We start from the raw sequence: 21,280 nt of genomic DNA, 5'->3' as shown, positions 1-21,280 counted from the left end.
TCGTTAATAGTAATTGAAAAACATAATATTTGGTGTTAAAACCCTCAGCGAAGACACATTTTGTTGTATTAAATTACATCTGTAAGTTTCGCGATGAAGAATTCAGTATTTTTTCAGTAATTAGCGAAAACCCGGTTTTCAGTTTCAAAATTCCCGGCCCGGCCCGGGTTTTACTACCCATTTTAGTCACACTCGAATATTAGGGGTATTTCGAGTTGTGACGTGATATTCGTATTTACGACGATTTGGTCACGTGCTGTAAGTTTATAAGAGCTGTTGCCAACGATTTTGCAACGTATTTGAAAGATACTCGTGGAAGGAGAAGGACGTCGTTAGTAAATTTGATACGGATAAATATGCTTATGGAAATTAATCGAATTCATCACCAGAACAACGTTATCCCAGATTTTTTAAACAAGAAATTTCAATTAGCAGAAAATATGGATTTTCTAGAAGGAGCGAACTTACGTCGATCGAAGAAAACGAGGCGGGGCAAGAAAAAGAACAGGAACTTCCGCGATATTCACGAGGTTAGTGAAATGAAAGGAAATCTCGAAAATTGTTTAAGCTGTGAAAGACTCTCGCCATATGATGGCGACTCGGAAGGCGTATCCCCAGTGAAAAAGTATCGCCAGCGACAAGCCAAGGGTAACAGAAGGCGCCAAACGATTTTGAGACCCAAATATAGCCCTAAAGCTCCCCACAACTCTACACAGTTTTTGATGGATGATCATTTTTCATACAGTTGCGAGTTTCTTGGTTTTGAGTCCCCTGATCCCTGGGGCCAGCGCCTTCAATATTCAGACGACTCGGATGCGTCCATTGTTGAACCACCCGAGGCAGCAGACGATTCTTTGTTGTTCCAGATGGACGATTTAGATGATTCTATTAATAGTGCTGATGAGGACACCAAGGCTTTTATGGAGAAAGACTTTGAAGATGCTTACAATTCTATTCAAATTGATGAAGCATCTCGTCTGAGCAAATCGGAACTTATTTCAGCTATTTGTTCAATGGAATCTAAAGCTGAAATTTTGGAAAAAGAATTGGAATGTTCCCCTACCCATGTTCAGTTCACTGAAGTAAAAACCAGACGTCAAAGGAAAAAGGGAGTGATAAATCAGCTCAAAAGAGAAAATCTCAATCTTCAAAGGGAAAATGAACAGTTAAAAAGAATGTTGCTTGCTGTATCTTGTAGCTAAAAAAATGTTTAAAAATGAAATTTGTCAAATGTAAAACAATCCAGTGCTATATTGAAAGTTGACTATTTTATTTTAACAGCTCAGCTGTGTAAAACAACTCTCAAATTCAAAAACGATTTAAAACAAAATATTTTTTAATCCAATTATATGTACCTTTTAAGAAACTATTAAAATTGTGTTTTATCCATGTATTGAGTGTATTCCATTCTAATGCCTACAAGTTTTATTTTTCAGTCGAGGACGTACATCGAAACTAAGGGCACACTGTACCGAGGTGGCCGAAGGGGCCCCCTATAGGGTGCAGTACCTCCTCAATCTAAACTAAGGTAAATGGTCTGCTTTTTACCATTTCAAACACGGTCCTGAAACTTACAAGTCTTGACACTGCCAACTGAGAATATCCCATTTATTAAACCTTGAAAGGGACAAGTGAAATTGAGAGTTGATTGTCTTTACTTGAAAGTTTCGGGACTTGTTTGGCATCATGGACCATAGAAACCATTGCTTTGTCTTAGTACATTGTACATGTAATATACTGATCATCTTCATGGTTAATACATGATCTATAATCATGATAGTTATGGTATATTTCATCATACTTTATAGTCTTGGATATTGTTAATTTCATACGCCCAAAGAAGTTTGAGAATAGTAGTGTATTTTATGATCCGCTGTTTTTTTTTTTAATAAAATGCCTGGCGTAATGATGTCATCAGATTATCAAGTGGTATGGTACTCATTTTGTCGAATATTACATATAATGGTGAAAAGTGTAAAGAGGGATTAGGTCATTACATGTACCTCTTTGAAGGTAGATAGTTCATTCAAGATCAATGGTTTTTCCATTACGGAATTAGACAACAAATAACAAATCATACTTGTATGCTTGCATTTTTCACCAAAAAAAAAAACCTAAGTGGCATGTAGTATTACTGTACAATTTTATTATAAACAATCGAGAATGTGTACAAATGAAATGTTTCTCTGGTACAGTTCAAATTATCATCAATTCAGTGCTAGCATATGTTTTGAAGAAAAACATATTTAATTTGGAGTTTGAACACTAAAATTGCAATGTAGTGTCCTAACCCACTTGTTTCACAAGTGTATATTTGATTGGTTCTTGAGGCTAAACAAATACCCTCTCCTTTTAAAGCCCAGGGTGAAAATCCAAGCATTTATTGCACCCCCTCCAGATATGCAGACAACCATCATCTGGCAAGCTTGGATACCTCCAGCATGGAGTGACTGGAATTTGCTGTCCCCCGATGAACAGATTCGTCTAGAACAGTAACGCACTCTTGGAGGCTTTCCAACATTTCCTGCCCTGCTGTTGCTATTGAAAGATAAATATTTTGAATTTATGAACATGTCTGTATATATTATGCTTTTTTTTCCAGGTCTGAATTTATTTCAGGTTAGTATGTAATATATTTTGCCAGCAGAAATCTTCAAATAAACCTTTCGGTGAAAAAGATCCTTCTTACTAAGAATTTTCCAGATGAGAATAATAATTGATGAAATACTCATATTGAAGAATTCAATAAATTATGGAAATGAACTTGGTCTCCTGTTTTGCTTTAAGGAGAGTAAATGTGATGAACAGGCATACATGGCAAAGTGGTTCTCGATCTAATGTTACAAGGTTGTCAAGATTGAAAACTGTGTGAAATATTTGTTGAGTCAATTACTGTGAAATGAAAATTTTAAAAAAGAAAGTGTGGGAGTAACAAGAAGTTAAGTCTGAATTCATGTCTGTTTTTCCGAAAAAAAAAAAAAAAAAAAAAAAAATTTTAAAAACCTACTCTGTTGACATTTGGAGGAAAGGGGGCTCTCTGCAAAGAGAGGTAACTCATATAACTGAAAAATTCTCTACAGTTAAGCCCATTACAGCTTTAAATGTAATGAATGAACTTATAGCAGTGTGATTTTCATTTGCCTCATTTTTAAAACATTTCTAAAGATTCAAAAGTGTTTGGCCTTGGGTCTTTGCTGTAGGCTTGTTTTACTGTACCTAGTTGGTTTAAATCACAGGAGTTTGCATACCTATCAATTTCACCGAAATTTTTTGTAAATAAAAAAAATACGTAATACCTATAATAGTAACACTATAGGTATTACATATTTTTTTTATTTACAAAAAATTTCGGTAAAATTGATAGGTATGCGAACTCCTGTGGTTTAAATCTATTCCATCACATGAATTGTCTCAAAGGAGATGGGCGAACATAGCGTGCAGAAAGCCTATAGCTTCAGATATATATAAATCATGTTCAGTTTGGGAATTTTGACAATTATTATTGTCTCATTATTGAAATTCGTGAAATTATGATAAACAAAACTTTTCTGAGGACAATTTTCTCGGCAAAATTTATTCTTTTATTAAAAAAATATTAATGTGGTATTCGTGGGGTTCGAACCCTAGCAATAAAAACCCTGAGTATCATTTTCTTTCGAGACTAGCACGCTAACCACTAGACTACACAAAGTCCTGATGAAGAGTGGCATTTAAATCATGTTTGTGATATGACCCTTGACTTAATGAACTTCTTATTTTCTTATTTCTCGAAAAGATACGAATGTTATGTCATAAAAGTATATTTTTAAGGGATAGTGGGTCATTGCTCCATATTTTTGGTAACCAAAAAAATGTATATTTTATATATGCAAACTTTGAGGATTAACTTTCAAAAAGGAGCAGTATATTTTTAAGGGATAGTGGGTCATTGCTCCATATTTTTGGTAACCAAAAAATGTATATTTTTATGCAAACTTTGAGGATTAACTTTCAAAAAGGTGGAGCGAAGACCCACTCATATCGAAAAATAGTGTTATAGTATGAGAAAATGACTCTTTTTTGCTCGCTTTGGTGTGTGTCTAATATTTCACAGGCAAATAATTTCACTCTTTGAGGGATTTTTGCAAATTGTAGAGATTTTACATAAAGTATATTTTAATGTTGGACAAAATATCAAGGAAAATTTTGATAGAATTGAAATTTAATTTTTCATCTTCATGTTTGTCCCATTATAGGCTTATCGCTCGTCATGTTCACCCATCTCCTTTTATCTCTTTAAAGGTGCTTGGACACAGATTTGAAGTTAATATTTTCTCAAATTTTCTGTATAATTCCATGACTTATATGTTGCTACAGCATTTCGTACTAAAATATAATAAAAATCTTATTTCATCTCGTAGTTATTGAAACTTCAAATTTCTGAACACGTTTGATTGACACATCCTTGCACTTTCACAAATTTTAATTTTATTCTTAATACTTAAGAAAAGTGGCAATTTTGTTGTGTATTAATGAAAAATATTAAAACTATAATCCAGAAAATTCAGAGTAGAAATGTTCGAAAACAAAACCCACTCACAGTATTGTAAGTCCGTGCTCAGTGGTGTGTGCAGAGTTTAACAATTGAACGCACCCGGTGAATCGTAAACATTAACAATAACAGAGCTCGTGCTCTGTTTACAAAAACAGTCTACGTTTCACAGGGTATTCAATTTGTTAAACTCTGTACACAACACTGAGCACGGGCTGACGATATTAGTGAGGGGGTTTTATTTCGCACATTTTTACTCTGAATTTTCTGGTTATAGATGTAATGTTTTTCATTAATACACAACAAAATACCGCTTCTTTTCTTAAATGTTAAGGATAAAGAAAAAATTTGTGAAAGTGCAAGGCTGTGTTAATCAAACTTGTCCAGGAATTCGTAGTTCCAATAAATTCTAGATAAAATAAGTTTTTAATTATATTTTCGTGTGAAATGCTATTGCAATATATAAGTCGTGATATTATACAGAAAATTTGAGAAAATATTAACTTCAAATCTGTGTCTAAGCACCTTTAAGGGATCATAGTATGATAAAATTGATTCAAAGTTTCTTGAACCTCTGCTCATATTTTTTTTTAAATCTCCATTTTCTGCTAGCCTAAGAAGACATAATTGCTAAAAATGTTTTTTGGAATGAATGGAGAGAAACTGCATTGCAATTACAAGTGGCAATACACCCACTGACATTTTATGTTTTGAACATCAGTGTGCTCTTGTTAGAGTTGTATGTTAAAGTACAACCTAGAGTGATTTTGAGAATGCAGATAACAAGCTAAGTTGGATATATTTAACTAAACTGGAAATAAGCAGTAAAAGTAATATTGATTGGAACCCAGGGTGAAATTGAAACAATATACAATACAATAAAGTGGAGAAATGATACTTAAGCCAGATTGATGTTTTGCTGATGAGAGGAAATAAAAACATTTATCTGGATATTGCAGGCATAAGATCAGCTGGAACCACCCTACCTTGGAATATCAGTTTGAAAAATTCACATTCTGACATCCATTCTCCATATAATTTATTACATATTGATTTCTACTTTATAAGAATATCGTCATAAAATCATTGTCACTGGACACTTTTTCAAACATTATTCTACAGTGAATTAAATGACGAGGTTTGTCTAATAATGCCCTCCAGTATCTTTCCTATAATGAAATGTTGTATATCAGAAAAATATATACTTGCCCAGACTAGCTTTCTTAGTGGTGACGGATTTCTTTATATTAAGTTTGGTGTCTCGACTAAGATGTGTGTAGGAGTCCCTGATGGATTCAAAATCCTTCAGTAGCTGAAACACAAAGAAAAGTGTTAATTGAAAAGTTTGAACTTAAGAGCCCTCTATACACTGCACACTAGAGAGTTCTGATTTTGTGGTATTTTTATGCAGATAGAGTGATCTGCCCTTTGATCACAAATAATATAAATTGAAATGTACAGTTTATTACTTAATTTGTGATCAAATCAAGCATTCATAACACTTTAATAGGCCAAGATGAATAGATAGAACACTTCATTTGCAGGTATTTTGCCCACTTAAGTAAACAACAGTGATTTATGTTCATCAGTACTTCATTGTCTTTGAACATTTTTCCTGGAGGTAAATGCAAGGCACCCTATGTTGAAAATGTGATAGATAAGCTCAATATGTACACCTTTACACACTATAATTTTCTCAATGTCCAAAAAATATTTTCCTCTAGTGTATAGAGGGTCCTTAAAACAAAAATATACTAAATTGCAACATAAAAACTCCTCTGAGAATTAAAAAGCTGAAAAAAACCCATCTAAGTTTACATCCTGGGTTATTTTTCAGTGTGTAACACAACTTTTGGCTATATGTATTTAATAAACAAGGATCAATGCCAGTGTATATTTAGAAAGGAAGCCAACCAGAAATGAGTAATAAGCTTGTCTATATGTAGAAATTTCAACATTTTTTTAAAATGAAAAAAAAAAGAGAAAAATCCAATTCCTGGTCACACCTTGACAAAGGTCTGCAGTAAATTATAAACTCTCTTGAATGCTGGGCCTAATTCATTGAGTACGGGAGGAGATTTGTTACACCAGTGACTCATCTCGTTCTCATAGCAGTAGGTGAATCCTGTCACGAGCTGAGATAACTCGGAGAGCACCAGACTCATTGTCTTACTCACAATCTCTCCTCGAGATGGATCTGGAGACTCGTACATAAACTGAAATGAAATAAGACATCAAGGTAAATAGGGAATAGCACATCACACAATTAATGAACATAACTTCATTACAAACGTGCTGTCAGTCTCTTTGTAACTATCCAGCTGGTAGTTCAGAGATTTAAAGCACTTCAAATCAGCAGGGCTTTTGTTTCTTTTGCTAAATTTTAACATGATAGATCTACATATATTTGAAATTTTTTAACTCCAAAAGTTTTTCATATTTATCTTGTACTTTTCATCTATAATTATGTGTGCTTATCCCACCTAAATGAATATATTAATATTGCATCTGATTGCAAAGAATGACTTCACATGTAGAATGAGAAATTTTTATAAATTGTGCTAGTAAGGTAAAAGTTATCTCCCTTGAGACATTTTCACATTTCACATAATATTTAGAGCAAAAAATAATTCCAATGTAATAATCATCACTATTTAGGAATATTTTATCAAGATTAGACTAACATTTTAGACAAGAATATGTGGGCTCTGTTTTACATGAAATCTCCTTTAAGAATGGAAATAATAATTGGGAAATATTTGGTTTAATGGGCAAAATCTTACAGTTTTGTTGACTTCTCGGAGAATTTCCTGTTGCCTCTGAAGATCCTGTGACAGTTTTTCTGCAGACTCCATTAGACTCTGTATATCAGGCTTAGGTGGCCTGAAATGGAATGGAATGTTATTTTATGAATAGTAACGTAATTTAACTATATACAGTAAAAGTTGTCTATAATCCGAACATCAATGGTTCCATGGAAATTGGTCGGATGAGAAAACATTCTGGATTAGACAACATTTTAATGACAGTTGAATTTACTGAAAGGGACTTAAGTTAACATCTTATTGGACAAGATTTTGGAAAACACAACATCTGGATTAGACAAGTTTAACTGTAAGTATATGTCAAATTTATAGGATTTAAACAATGTTGTTTTTTGCCTCCATTCAACAGTGTTCAAAATCCTGATGTACATGAGCACATAGAATATGTCTCTACTACTTATTTTATATATATTATATATATATAAAACACCTGTCTTTGTCCAGTCCTTTTTCCACCATAGCGACCTCATACTGCCTTTGTAAATCTGGCGGCAGGAGGGAGAGTCTAGGATTGAGCATGGAATCCACTTTTTCTTGGCTGACTAGAGTTTTCATCAAATGCGAGTCATGTTGAAACTGATCCTCAAGTGGCATGGACTCGCTGAAAATTGGGAATTTTTTTTTTTTAACACAATACATCCAGCACCTCATGTCCTGCTTCCATTAGATTATTATCCCCTCGCATTGAAATTGGAGGGGATATGTGTGCAGGTGACTATGAGTGAGTGAGCATGCAAACAATAATTTACATCTGGATCAATGTTCTCTTGGGAGGGGATGCTCCACTTTGCAGTGCCCTTGTATTTACTTATAACAAGACACACTCAGTATGATATGAAATAATTCAATATACAGAATAGAGATTAGGCAATTTATGATAGAGTAGTATTTAGTAAATAAAAAATATATTATTTCATGTACAGTGTCTACATCTTTTTTGTCTACAGCATACTTTGTTACAAAACAGAACTAATTTTCAGTACAAAAAAGAAAAGGGGTTTGATATGTAATTACTTATTTTGATGATATCAGATTTCGTTAAGTCAAACTCACAAAACTGATGTTGATATGTGAATGTAGCCATACGAATTTATAAAGCACTATGTGCATTGCATATAATAAAAGGTAATCGGCTCTTTTACTCAGATAATATATTACCTGTCTATACCTAATCTAAACCCACAAACTTGGATGTTTTCACATTCGATCTTAATTTTCATTTTTCCACAGTTATTTTCTTTTGTAAAAGTGAGACTGAGACTGAAAAGTGATCTCAGTTTTATGGCCTAAGAGCCTGTACTCCCTAATACCTTAACAGTCTAACCCTTGGTCTAACCAAACCACAACAGGACCTGACAATCGTATCCATACTCCTTATTGCTTTACCTGACAAATCCATACTCCTTACTGCTTTACCTGACAAATCCATACTCCTTATTGCTTTACCTGACAAATCCTTATTGCTTTACCAGACAAATTCATACATGTACTCCTTACTGCTTTACCTGACAAATCCATACTCCTTATTGCTTTACCTGACAAATCCAAATCCATACTTCTTATTGCTTTACCTGACAAATCCATACTCCTTATTGCTTTACCAGACAAATCCATACTCCTTACTGCTTTAACTGACAAATCTATACTCCTTACTGCTTTACAAGACAAATCCATACTCATTATTGCTTTACCAGACAAATCCATACTCCTTATTGCTTTAACTGACAAATCTATACTCCTTACTGCTTTACAAGACAAATCCATACTCATTATTGCTTTACCTGACAAATCCATACTCCTTATTGCTTTAACTGACAATCCATACTCCTTACTGCTTTACCTGACAATCCATACTCCTTATTGCTTTACCAGACAAATCCATACTCCTTATTGCTTCACCTGGCAAATCCATACTCCTTATTGCTTTACCAGACAATCCATACTCTTTATTGCTTTACCTGGCAAATCCATACTCCTTATTGCTTTACCTGATAAATCCATACTCCTTACTGCTTTACAAGACAAACCCATACTCCTTATTGCTATTCCTGACAAATCCATACTCCTTATTGCTTTACCTGATAAATCCATACTCCTTACTGCTTTACAAGACAAACCCATACTCCTTATTGCTATTCCTGACAAATCCATACTCCTTATTGCTTTACCAGACAAATCCATACTCCTTATTGCTTTAACTGACAAATCCATAATCCTTATTGCTTTACCTGACAAATCCATACTCCTTATTGCTTTACAAGACAAATCCTTATTGCTTTACTAGACAAATTCATACTCCTTACTGCTTTACCTGACAATCCATTCTCCTTACTGCTTTACCAGACAAATCCATACTCCTTACTGCTTTACCAGACAAATCCATACTCCTTATTGCTTTACCAGACAAATCCATACTCCTTACTGCTTTACCAGACAAATCCATACTCCTTATTGCTTTACCTGGCAAATCCATACTCCTTATTGCTTTACCTGACAATCCATACTCCTTCAGTTACTGCTTTACCACACAAATCCATACTCCTTATTGCTTTACCTGACAAATCCATACTCCTTATTGCTTTACCTGACAAATCCATACTCCTTATTGCTTTACCAGACAAATCCATATTCCTTACTGCTTTACCTGACAATCCATACTCCACACTGCTTTGCCTGAGTGACAAATCTATACTCCTTACTGTCTTGCCTGACACACACACCTGCAATTCTTAAAGCCTACCTGACCTCACCTGTACCAATGACTGCTTTACCTGACTTCACCTGTACTACTTACAGCTTAAGCTGACACACCTATACTCCTAACAACCTTACCTAACACCTTTATCCAAACCTGACCAGTGATCACATCAGTCCTGTACTTTTTACCTGACCACATTTGGGTTTCTCATTGACTTATTGTCAGGGTCATCTGCAGCATCCTTGATACACACCAGGTCTATCAGTTTGTCCATAAAGGCATCCTGCTTACTCCCAGTGGTAACCCCCTAGTTAAAGTATTTTAAAAGAGTTCATCATCATCAAGTAAATACTGTGCAACAACCAGACCTCAGGGCTCAACATTGACTTGTCCATTGGAGAAGTTGTCAACAAATGTTACTTGTCTGAATGCATTTTTTACCTGTCTGATTCCGAACAGATATAAAGAAAATTGTAGAGAATTTCATTATCAAGACTGATATTATTGACTTAAAAAAACCTTTTTGATCATGAAATTAAAAACATTTCTGATATAAAACATAAACTACTGCTGTCTTTAACCTAGTCTCAATGGTGCTCATCCCTTAGGGATATAGGTTGAGACAAAACTAAGCCCTTAAGAATGTTTCGTATTTGATTTTCATGATTCAAAAAAAAAATCACGATATTTATACCATTCAATACGTTCTATTTCCACTATGGAAGAGTTATACTTCTTAGTGCGCTCTTTTGTGAAAAAGTCGGAAAACGGACAAATCTCGCGGGATTTCTGGGACAAACGTAACATAAACATGTAAACAATATGTTAAATGTCGATGAACAATTCCTAAGAAAATGCAAATGAAATACTTTATTGTTGTGGACTTTATATACATCAAGTGTAGGAATGACAACGATATCAATTTACATGTATATCTATTGTTGATCGTATGTATCTATTTATCTTATGGTACATCTAAATACAATACACATGCCTCGGAAAAGTCGTATTTTTTATTAATGGATGATAAATTTAGGGTTCTTGCTCTCTTTACATGTTTTTTAGTTCTTCTATTCTTTAACTGGAATGACTAATACATTTAACATTTAAAATTGGATTGAGATTGGCATGTTTTTTATTATCTGCAATGCCATGCTGTCCCAGTCAGACGACCAAACGCGCCTCTAATTTTGAAGAGTTCACTAATGGAAATGGAACGTATTATGGGAAAAAGTTTACTTGTCCAGTTGAACAAGTATTTGTGGAAATTGACTAATCCAATCACAAAATGAACAAAACACAGACAATTGGACAAACATTAATGTAGAGCCCTGTTCCTATATCATCATTTATATACTATAGGATTGAATCTACTTGTCAATTTAATTGCCATTAAATCAATAATGATACAAAAAACTTTGTTTGGAATTACAGATTTCATAGTACACATATATACATATGACATACCCTGATCAAATCCACATCATCATATCTACAGAATCCTAGAGTGGAAGCCACAAAGAGTAAACCTACATAGTAAAAAAAAAACATCCTCGTATCACTTTAAAACACAGAGTATCACATTTCTTACAGATGATGCATGTTTTAATTATTGTGTCTTTAGCAGTGTATTTTTCATACTTTAAGACACGAAAACAACATATCATACAATTTATTACATTTTCAACAGTGAAATACTGTGATTTATATAATGAATAAAAGTGATATTCTCTCACAGTGTGAAAGGATACCAAAATGATATTCTCTCACAGCGTGAAAGGATATCAAAGTAAGTAAAAAATAATTTCTGGCCTGTCATAAGATAGAGATAGTAATTAACCATCTTGATAGAGCTAAAACTGCAAATTTCTTCCCAAATAAGTTGCTAAAATCCATGCTATGTAATGTTTTCAATGGTAAGCTATGACGTCTCAACCGCTCAACTATGATGTGAAGCCTATGACATTGTGTTAAGAAAAGAAAGAGGCAAAGGGAAAATTACAAAAAACGTAATAGACAAAAATTCAATGTTTTGTAGATGAATATGGAATTTATTTCACTCGTGAGACAGGATTTTTTTTTATATTTTCACTCGTGCTTCGCACTCGTGAAATCTACAAAACATTGAATATCCTCTATTTATTACATTTTCAACAGTAAAATACTGTAATATATTTATTGATTAAAAGTGATATTCTGTCACAGTGTGACAGAATATAAGAAATGCAGCAAAACTCGATTTTCCTTACCTTCATGAAGAATATTGTTAAAAAAAATACTACCTGGCTGGTACATTACATGGTTACATTTAGTAAAAGCTGGGGTACTTTACACTATGTGAGGATTTTTTCATGTAAAATATTCCCCTGTCTTAACTTATGCCTTTACATTGGTATTAACATGTAGTTCATTCATCATTTACATTATACTGGTATCAAGGAAACAGTGGATTAAAACAATAAAAGTTTGTTCAAACTCATGTATAAATATTGTAGTTTGATTAATTTCATCTATTTTTTTTTCTTTTTTTTTTTTTTTTTGAATGAGAAAAATAGCGATTAGCATTACGGTAATAAGTATTCTTGAACTTTGCATACTGTTCAATCTAGTTCTTTTATCAAAATCTCAAGTAATTATTGTACATACACTGAATTAGGTTTACATAAAATGTAATTTTTTATACTGTGAAATCAGTCATTTTTATGAGGGGGGAGGGGTGGGTACTTTTTGATGTTTTCATGAATGAAAAGACCCACGAAATGTTCAGATCTCATACTGTAGTAGACATGATCTCATACTGTAGTATGATTTTTCTCCTTTCACCATGAATTCTAATCCCCTGAAACAGGTAATTTTTCATAAACCACAAAAATTTGACCCCATGAAAATGAGTGATTTTACAGTAGTTGATCTCTTACGTTGAATTCTCGAGTCCAGTTTGGACTCAGCAGTATCAAACCTTGGTTCAATGTATTCATGGAGCTTGGAATCAAATCTGAAAAAAAAAAAATCCATATCAATCAGGGCAATTATTATCATTATCATCAACATAATCAAAACATGTTTCTTTAGATTTGATAAAAATATCAAACTTCAATCTAATGCATGTACATATGTATTTGCATCCCAAATGCAGTGAAACTGACCTGGATGCAATGATAAAGGGGTCTAATTGCAAGTAAATCCAGGGCAATTGAAAGAAAACATGAGATGGTTTTTTGATGCTGAACATGACACTAAAGACATGAGATTACAATGCTGTCTAAGGTCCTTCGAAATACTTTATACACTTATCATTACACTTTATACACTTACAAGAAGTGTATAAAGTGTAACTGTATCAGTAAGATGATGCCCACAAGACCATGTACTTTAAATGAAGAAGTTGCACTTTATACACTTACTTAGAGAAGAGCCATTGAAGTAGTTTGATCCTTGGTTCTCCCGGCTTATAGATCATTTCCGAGATCCAGGACTCTGACACACCCTCTGTATAAGGGCACCCCAGCTTCTACAATAAGAAAATATCACTTGCCATTAGAGAGAATTCTAACTTCATAATAAGAGGCACACCAAATATTTACTCTTTTAGCTTGTAATGTTTGGATACCAAATCACAATGAAAAAGTTTTGTAAGTGAAATCTTGTGGAAATACTTGTTTTCCACATTTATTTTTGGCTTCTGCATATTGGACGGTCCTCTAAACTGAACTTCTTTTGCTTTCATGTTATAAGGATCAATGGTTCTTTCTAGGCAACTTGCAATCTGACTGACTTGTAACAACATCAACTCAAACAAAAACTGCAACTATAAGTAAGCAATGAGTATTTTGCATATCATACATCATCATAGCTTCATGGTTCTCAATGTAGAAAGAATCTTCCATCGTTAAAATAATTTTGTCCTGAGGAGCCGATATAAAGATAAAATAATTCCCTGTGATGACAATGTAGCAATTATTTGAAAATAAACTGGGGCTGATAATTCTTATCTACACATTCATATACCATGTTCTGATGTCAACATGTTAGATTTATTTTATTTGATGCATTTTAAGAAAATAAAATTAAGAAAATGTGTTGATTTTCGGTCCATGACAACTCATCGAAAACTCCAACATTGAAGAAATTCATCAATGTGACTTCTCAGTATGACAACTTATAGATAACATATTAAGTCATGGAATGAACAATTCATGGATACGACAACTTACTGACATTCACTGAAACTGATTTAATAAAAAATTGAAATAATTTTTAAGATTTTTTTTATTCATACAACAAGCATTATTTGAAGTGTTAGTATGCAATATTATGAGCAAGCCCTTCATGTTCAAGGTATTTTACTTCATTTCCCTCTTCAACTATTTCACTGAAAGTAGACAAGATTGTATAAATCTTTTTTAGAAATTTTTTTCTGCATGGGTGATCAATCATAATCTCAGCGAGATTCGTCGAGATTAAAATTTTTGTACTGCCATCTCTTCCAAAAACTGTTCTTTTTTGACTTGTGCACCTTCCAGCGAGGTGAGAAACGTTAAAGTCTAGTAAGAGACAACAACGGCACACGAAAAGTATTTATGTCATTACATGCTAATTTGTTTTCATTCCTTTGAGACTGAATAAAGGTATAATCAGTACCTCCCTTGTCCATGACTTGACCAAGTATGATATATGACAAAGTACAACAAAATTATCAATGAACTGAAGTCATAAATGAGTTGTCTCTCTTTGACTTGTGTCAGAAAGAAATTTGATCTGAAATCTGCAAATTCTAAGCAAAACTTTTTATAGACGTGATAATGATTTAGAACACAGTGTCAGTAAGTAAGTAAATTTTATTTAAAGTCGGCATTTTTTACAAAGTTTAACAATGAACATGAGCTCTGTAGAGCTCTTAAACCGACTATCACAGCTAAAAATATCTCTAAAAAGTCAGTGAATTCGATCTTGTTGCAGCTACATTTCTTTGTTGCCTATGTTTTTATGGCATATAGTCTAAAATTGTTAAATATGTTTTAAAAAAAATCAAGTAAACACTTTACATCTAATTTTTTTCTGAATAATACTGCCAAACTTTTCTGCTTCGATTCCTGTTTTGAACTGAGCGCCATATTGTTTACTTAGATTTTGATATTTGGGATGTCGATCCCAACTTTAATTATTTTTACTTTCAAAATAAATAAAATTTACTACAATTCTTTTGACTGCACTTAACCATGATTAACTTTATTTATCTAAAACCTTATTAATAATTGCCAAGTAAACGTTTCATACTAGGCAATCCAAACTGAAGCAGATTATAAAAGTGTTTCTTGTGCATAAATATAGGGACTTGTAAACTATAAAGGAAGACTTGTTTCAAACAGGGTGACTATATATCTTTTTTTAATTTTAAAATTTTGTTTTCATAAAAAAAAATATATGATAATTTAGCATTTTTTAAATAAAATCACTTTTATCATGTTTTAAATAAGTAATTTTGGGTTTATCCTGCTTGTTTGTTTTAAGGTTGGTATTTTTTTTCTTTTTATTTATTCATGAATAAAAATTATTAATGTAAACACAGCTAGTAGATTTGTAAAAGTTCTCTTAACCCCACAACGTATGGCTTTGTCGGGTTCGTTCTACAAATAATTTATACACCGGAAATTCTTTTATCACCTGATAACAGGTGTTGAGCCAAAATTTTCGAAATAGTTTACTAGTTGAAGTAACAGCTGATCAGGAAAGGTAAATTTCTGAAGGGTGTCTAATTCACGCTTTTTCATTCATAAGCATTCCTCAAATTTTAATGCAAAGTTCAAATGGTGTCTCACTCAGTGGCAGTGTGTATTTTGAAAGGCGAATAGGTGGGACGTTTTTCTTTGTTACTTCCGTAATATCTCGATCAACACTGAATAACAGACTTCATGAAAAAAGCAAGATAGATTGATACTGAAAACATTAAACTGTGCTGTTTGTCATGGTACGTATCTTGAAGGTTGAAAGTTTCTTGCGCTTGGTTCTGAACACAGGTACTTGGGTCTTGGTTTATAACTATGTTTACTTGTTGAATATGTAAAAAAGAGTAAAGGTATACAGACTCCGTAATGGCGTCTGCTCCACTCGCTTGTTTACATAGCTTGTTCTTTGAAAATAATGCTGCTCCTCCTGCTCTTTGTGCACCGGACCTCTCGGAACATTGATTATGCATCATAAAAGCCCACAAATCTTGCAGCTTTTTTTCATTCGCTTCGAGTATTATTTCTTGTATTTTATGCATTCCCTGGCTTTGAACATGGTTTCCGTTAATGGGTATTATTTCTTGTATTTAATGCATTCCCCCGCTTTGAATGTGGTATCAGTACCATATCTTTTACTTCTATTCCTGATACTTTATATACCTTTAGCAAGTTTTTTTTGGAGAGGTGTCACTCTTTTCAGGTTTTATTTTTTCCCAGTGATTGGGAAGGCCATGAAAGTCAAAGGGGACTATGGCCGATGTCAAAATTTTTAATGGGCCATTTTGAAAATGAATGTATACTCTGCATGTGTACTAGCTGTACTGTTAACAGTTACCTTTCTTACCATGATTCATTAAAGGACTTATCGCATGTTTCTAAATTATTTGAAATTAAAAGCGTAAAACGTTCCTTATGACCACAGTTTATAAATTTTTGTTTTTACTGCAGATAAACCATGGTAAATTAACCAATTATCGGCTCAATGAAAACCCCTGAATTAAATCACAATTTGATTTGTCATCTTATCACATGTATTAACTTATTTGGTTCACAAATTTAATATTGTATAACGTTGTTATTCTTTTTTAGCATAAATTAATTTACTTATGTTTTGTAAAGGATGGGGATCATGAAAAATAATTTTCCATTCACGAAACATTGCCGTAATCAGAGCTGTACATATTCTAAATGTTTCGAATAAAAAACGAAAATATCTCAAAAGCCTTATACCTTAGAACTAGTTAATGTTTCTTTAGTAATTAAAAAGCACGTCAGGAATTAATTTTTTCAGCATTTTTCGTAATCAAGCTGCATTTGTCGTTGGTAACTCCATAAATAGTGTGCATATATATAATTCTCATCTCTCTATCACTGAATTGTCGCCTATGATGTCAGAGCTGTATTTCGCAGAAATCCGACTGAAATATGCATATTGCCGTTTTTGAATTTCAACTCTCAATATCTCTTAAAATATGCTTTCAACAATGTTTATTGTATTCAGTATTTAATAAACAAGGTTGTAGATAATATTTTTCATAGAATTACGATTTTTGAAAGATCATGCGATAAGTCCTTTAAACAAAATTTACTGCTAAACCGGGCTTGTGAAATCAATTTAATGGTAGAGGGTTTGTTGTAGGCAAGGACAACAAAAGAGCTTAATGTACCCTTTAAAATATTGTCAACTCCCGAAAACTGTGTCATTATACCATAGAAGGAGTATTTTAGATGATTAATTCTCTGGTTTATGAAAATAATTTATGTCAAGTAACTATTTAAAATTTTTCTTTTGAGGTAACATTGCCTGTACACTGTATTACAATTTCTTTCATTACAGCTGTGAACACATGGACGACTACTGAAGATGCTACAGAAAGTTCTTGCTGTTGTCTTTTTGATAGCAGCATGGAACAAACATATGATCAGCCAGTCTGTATACATTAAGGATGTCATTACGCATGCTTCAAAGAAAAACTCTTCAAGCCCAAAATGCCCTCAGTTCTGTGTTTGTGAGCATTCTAAACAAGAGGCATCCTGCAACTCTTATTATGAGGGATTCTCTATCCAGTCCATCCCCCAAACTTTCACTGTTAGACATCTGAACATATTTGGGGGTTTGAAATCATTCCCTCTTGAAGTCCAGTCCTTAAAAGGACTTCAAATACTTGATCTCAGCAGAAATGCATTAACCACAATAGACATGCTTCATGTAGGAAACCCAGGACTACTTGAAGAATTAGATCTCAGTTCGAATGATATTGTGAAAATTTCCTCAGGTGCTTTTAGTGAGTTTAAGAACTTGAAGATTCTTTCACTTAGTGAAAACAAATTACAGACTTTTCCAAAAGATGCTTTTAAAGGATTAGCTAATTTGAAAACACTTCATTTAAGATTCAACAAGATTTATTCTTTTCCTCTGGGTCTATTTAATCCACTGTATTTTCTAGAAGAGTTAGATCTGAGAAACAATAATATACACTGGATTGCAGAGGGCACCTTTCAGAACTTGACTAATTTGAAAACCCTTCAATTAAGTGAGAATGCTTTAACAAGTCTATCAGGGAAGGTTGTATCAGAAATAAACAATTACACAGTAATTGGATTGCATGGAAACCCATGGGACTGCTCTTGTGAATTGGAGAACTTCCTAGAATTCCTGACACAGCAAAAACTAAGAGTTTCCAATCCAGACTTGCTAGACTGCTACTCTCCTTTCAGAATGCGGGGAACAAAATTACAAGATTTGACGCAGAATGATTTAAAGTGTGATATTCCTCACATTGATAAAGTAACTAACTCTCTGGAAGTTCCTGTCAGTTCCAGTGGATCCATTCATTGCAGAGCATCACCTGAAATCTATGCTATTGGATACTGGATAACACCTCAGGGAGTAAAAATAAGCCATAAGTATAACCAAGAAATGCTGGAACAAATAAACATAACAACTCTGTCACATTTGAAATACAAGCATAGTATAGAAGATTTTTCAGAACTGTTCATAACAGAGAACAATACTTTGACATTTACCAACTTTCGAGGGGTTTTCAATGGGACTTTTACCTGTGTGCTGATTAACAGTCATGGAAATGATACAGCAAACCTAACCTTAACTGCTGTTACAAAACTTTTTACCATTGAATGGGTTGGCATGGTATATGGAGGTGTGAGTGCTCTAACTGCTTTGGTGTTTGGTTTGCTTGTTGGAATGATTAAACTTTGTGCAATACATTTTTGTAAATGCTCTTGTGTTCTTGTTGAACAAAGAGAAAAACCCAAGGTCGCCATGGATTACACTTTTGAAGTTTATACGGATGATCAGAATTCATCGAGCAGGAGTCTGGATGACCAAGATTCCTACGATGATTCTTACCAAAATGAGGAATCCCTTCTTAAAGTCCCTGTAAATTCTCCAGTTGCTAGGACACCTAGGTCATCTCCAAAGAAATGTGCAACACCTACTCCAGAAGAGTACCTTGAGAAAGGTCGAAGCAACACCAGCTATACCTTAAATGAAGTGAAAATAACTTTGGAAAAGAAGATGGAGAAAGTCCGCAATCGAGTGCATTCCATAAGAGAATCTGGTTCCCAGTACTTGACAACCATCAAAGACTCAGGAAGCATTGCAGCCAACCGTGTCAGGGCTGGGGTTGCCATGGGAGTGGAGCAGGTGAAGTTTGGAGTGATGTCCATGAAGGAGTTTTGTGGGACAGGAGAGATGGCTCAGACCATCTCTGTGGTGTCAGTTAACACGGATGTTGACAGTGAAGAAAGATCCACAAAGGTCACTAAAATGACAACTCTGTAGTGGTATTTGTATGTGCTTGTTGTGTCTTGGCTAATTGACATAATTTTTTTGGAATATGTTATATTTTTGTTGTTCTGCAGTGAGCAAGTAATTATTTTTTAGTATATTACAAAGCAGACATGTCATTAACATACTTTACTTTTTCTGAAGAATTTGTGTTTTTGGGGTTTTTTTTTGACAAAACATTACAAACACTTACAATATTAAATGAGTAGAAATACCTTCATGTATTTTTATGGTTTATGTGCCATGCATATGTCACTGAAAGCACATGTTAACATGGTTAGTGACACCTGATACTTTTAGATTTATGTTATGGTTAAATGATTGCAACTATACAAGTAGCACTTGACAAAGGAACAAAAAGTGGTCCATTGTCTGTACATGATGATAAACGCAAACTAAGGTGCTAAATAGTTTTTAGGGGTTAGGAACTCCGAAGTCAAACACTTGTTAATTTCTTGCAATTTAACTGAATGTTTCCTTTTATTTCTTTAATAAAGCTAGGATTAATTAAAAAAATGTACATGTATTTAAAATGTTTTTGGAGCTACAAAGCAAGTCTTGCAGATGATACTCCAATAAGATTAGCCAGATTTACATCTGTTAATTTTGGCTTTTTTCAAGGTGGCCAACTGGGGATTTTCATCATGCAATATTTTGCACAGTATTGCAAAATACAGCAAATATATGTTTTAAAAGAAATTATTTTAATATCATTTATCAAATGTAATAAAATTAAGATATAACAGATTAAAGAATAATTTTTTTCATAAAGAAGTTTTTAAAGATTTTTTTTTTATCGATAGTATGACATTATATTACGTCTTTACAAGGAGGTTATAATTCATTTTTATAAAAGAAAAAGTATATGCATATAGACCTTTGAAATTTTAGTCATAAAACATGTGGAAATATTTTTTTTGTAATTTTCTGTATGAATCCATAATACATATCTTATTAGTTTAAAAAAACAAGTAAGCAAAAAATGAAAATTTGTTAAAATTTTAGATTCCCCCTTTAGAAAATTAGAATGTAGAATTTTGTGTTTCATAGATTTAATATCAATGTTATAGTATTACTCACCACTTATTACAAATTGGACAGAAAGTTTTTTGTAGAATTTCATTGTGCTAAAAGTAGTAATTCCCTATATAATCCTATAGTAAATGTACCTGTATTCCAAGACTGACCCTGAAAATATCCAAATGGTAGATTTTCCTGAAACCTTGCATCTAAACATAGGTCAGTTTAGGTTCCATTTAATGTAAAAGTAAAGAATTTTTCTATTGTAGTTTTTGCAAAATAAAACCCAAGTCGGTCCCCTTAAAGGGGGGGTGGGGGGGGTGGGATCAGGGTGTTTTGTGATGGTTAATTTAAATGATTTTGTTGATAATGAACATTTTGATAAAACAAGTCATGCACTGTTGTGATTTTACAGTGTTCTGTGATCCTAATCAGGTTTTGTACCAATTTTGCAAAAAATATGTGATATATTAGAAATCTTCCTTTTTTTTTTTTTTTTTTTTTTTTTTTTTTTTTTTTCAGTATTAAAAATATGTTTAATTATTGGATATGAGTGACATGTAAATATTATACTGTCTGTAGCAAAAAACTTTTTTTTGTTTAAATGTTTACATATTTAGTTATATACCATGTATTCCAGATTTCTAAACTACGCAGAGCTATACATAT

General features: G+C 33.1%; 3 protein-coding genes across 3 annotated transcripts; 2 read left to right on the top strand and 1 right to left on the bottom strand.

The window, feature by feature from the left end:
* The first annotated feature begins 333 nt into the window (after positions 1-333).
* Positions 334-2,763, top strand: LOC133195898 (protein HEXIM1-like). Its single transcript, XM_061331876.1, has 2 exons — positions 334-1,528; positions 2,359-2,763. The coding sequence occupies exon 1, from the start codon at positions 357-359 to the stop codon at positions 1,200-1,202; it is 846 nt and encodes a 281-aa protein (XP_061187860.1). The 5' UTR covers positions 334-356; the 3' UTR covers positions 1,203-1,528; positions 2,359-2,763.
* LOC133195897 (HAUS augmin-like complex subunit 7) lies at positions 2,127-15,184 on the bottom strand. The gene is made up of 10 exons (XM_061331875.1): positions 15,100-15,184; positions 13,459-13,565; positions 12,973-13,049; positions 11,522-11,583; positions 10,243-10,361; positions 7,787-7,957; positions 7,315-7,414; positions 6,538-6,747; positions 5,741-5,843; positions 2,127-2,538 (listed from the first exon to the last, which is right to left on the bottom strand). The coding sequence occupies exons 1-10, from the start codon at positions 15,166-15,168 to the stop codon at positions 2,414-2,416; spliced, it is 1,143 nt and encodes a 380-aa protein (XP_061187859.1). The 5' UTR covers positions 15,169-15,184; the 3' UTR covers positions 2,127-2,413.
* Positions 15,185-15,707: 523 nt separating this feature from the next.
* LOC133195896 (protein slit-like) lies at positions 15,708-20,562 on the top strand. The gene is made up of 2 exons (XM_061331873.1): positions 15,708-15,787; positions 17,618-20,562. Exon 2 carries the CDS (start codon positions 17,645-17,647, stop codon positions 19,583-19,585), a length of 1,941 nt encoding a protein of 646 aa, XP_061187857.1. The 5' UTR covers positions 15,708-15,787; positions 17,618-17,644; the 3' UTR covers positions 19,586-20,562.
* The last annotated feature ends 718 nt before the right edge of the window (positions 20,563-21,280 follow it).

Source organism: Saccostrea echinata, unplaced genomic scaffold (assembly GCF_033153115.1).
Source record: "Saccostrea echinata isolate AGI-Se365-2 ecotype Australia unplaced genomic scaffold, CSIRO_AGI_Sech_v1 ptg000029l, whole genome shotgun sequence".
NCBI classification, from domain to species: Eukaryota; Metazoa; Mollusca; class Bivalvia; order Ostreida; family Ostreidae; genus Saccostrea; species Saccostrea echinata.
Note: the sequence above shows the minus strand (reverse complement) of the source record. Positions and strands in the feature narration are given on the sequence as shown.

Coding starts and splice junctions, on each gene's coding strand:
- LOC133195898 (XM_061331876.1), top strand. CDS start 357: ATGCTTATGGAAATTAATCGAATTCATCACCAGAACAACGTTATCCCA.
- LOC133195896 (XM_061331873.1), top strand. CDS start 17,645: ATGCTACAGAAAGTTCTTGCTGTTGTCTTTTTGATAGCAGCATGGAAC.
- LOC133195897 (XM_061331875.1), bottom strand. CDS start 15,168: ATGGCGCTCAGTTCAAAACAGGAATCGAAGCAGAAAAGTTTGGCAGTA. Junction 6,748..7,314: donor TCCGAGAAGTCAACAAAACT/GTAAGATTTTGC, acceptor ATTTCATTTCAG/TTTATGTACGAGTCTCCAGA. Junction 2,539..5,740: donor CACTAAGAAAGCTAGTCTGG/GCAAGTATATAT, acceptor ATCTTTCAATAG/CAACAGCAGGGCAGGAAATG.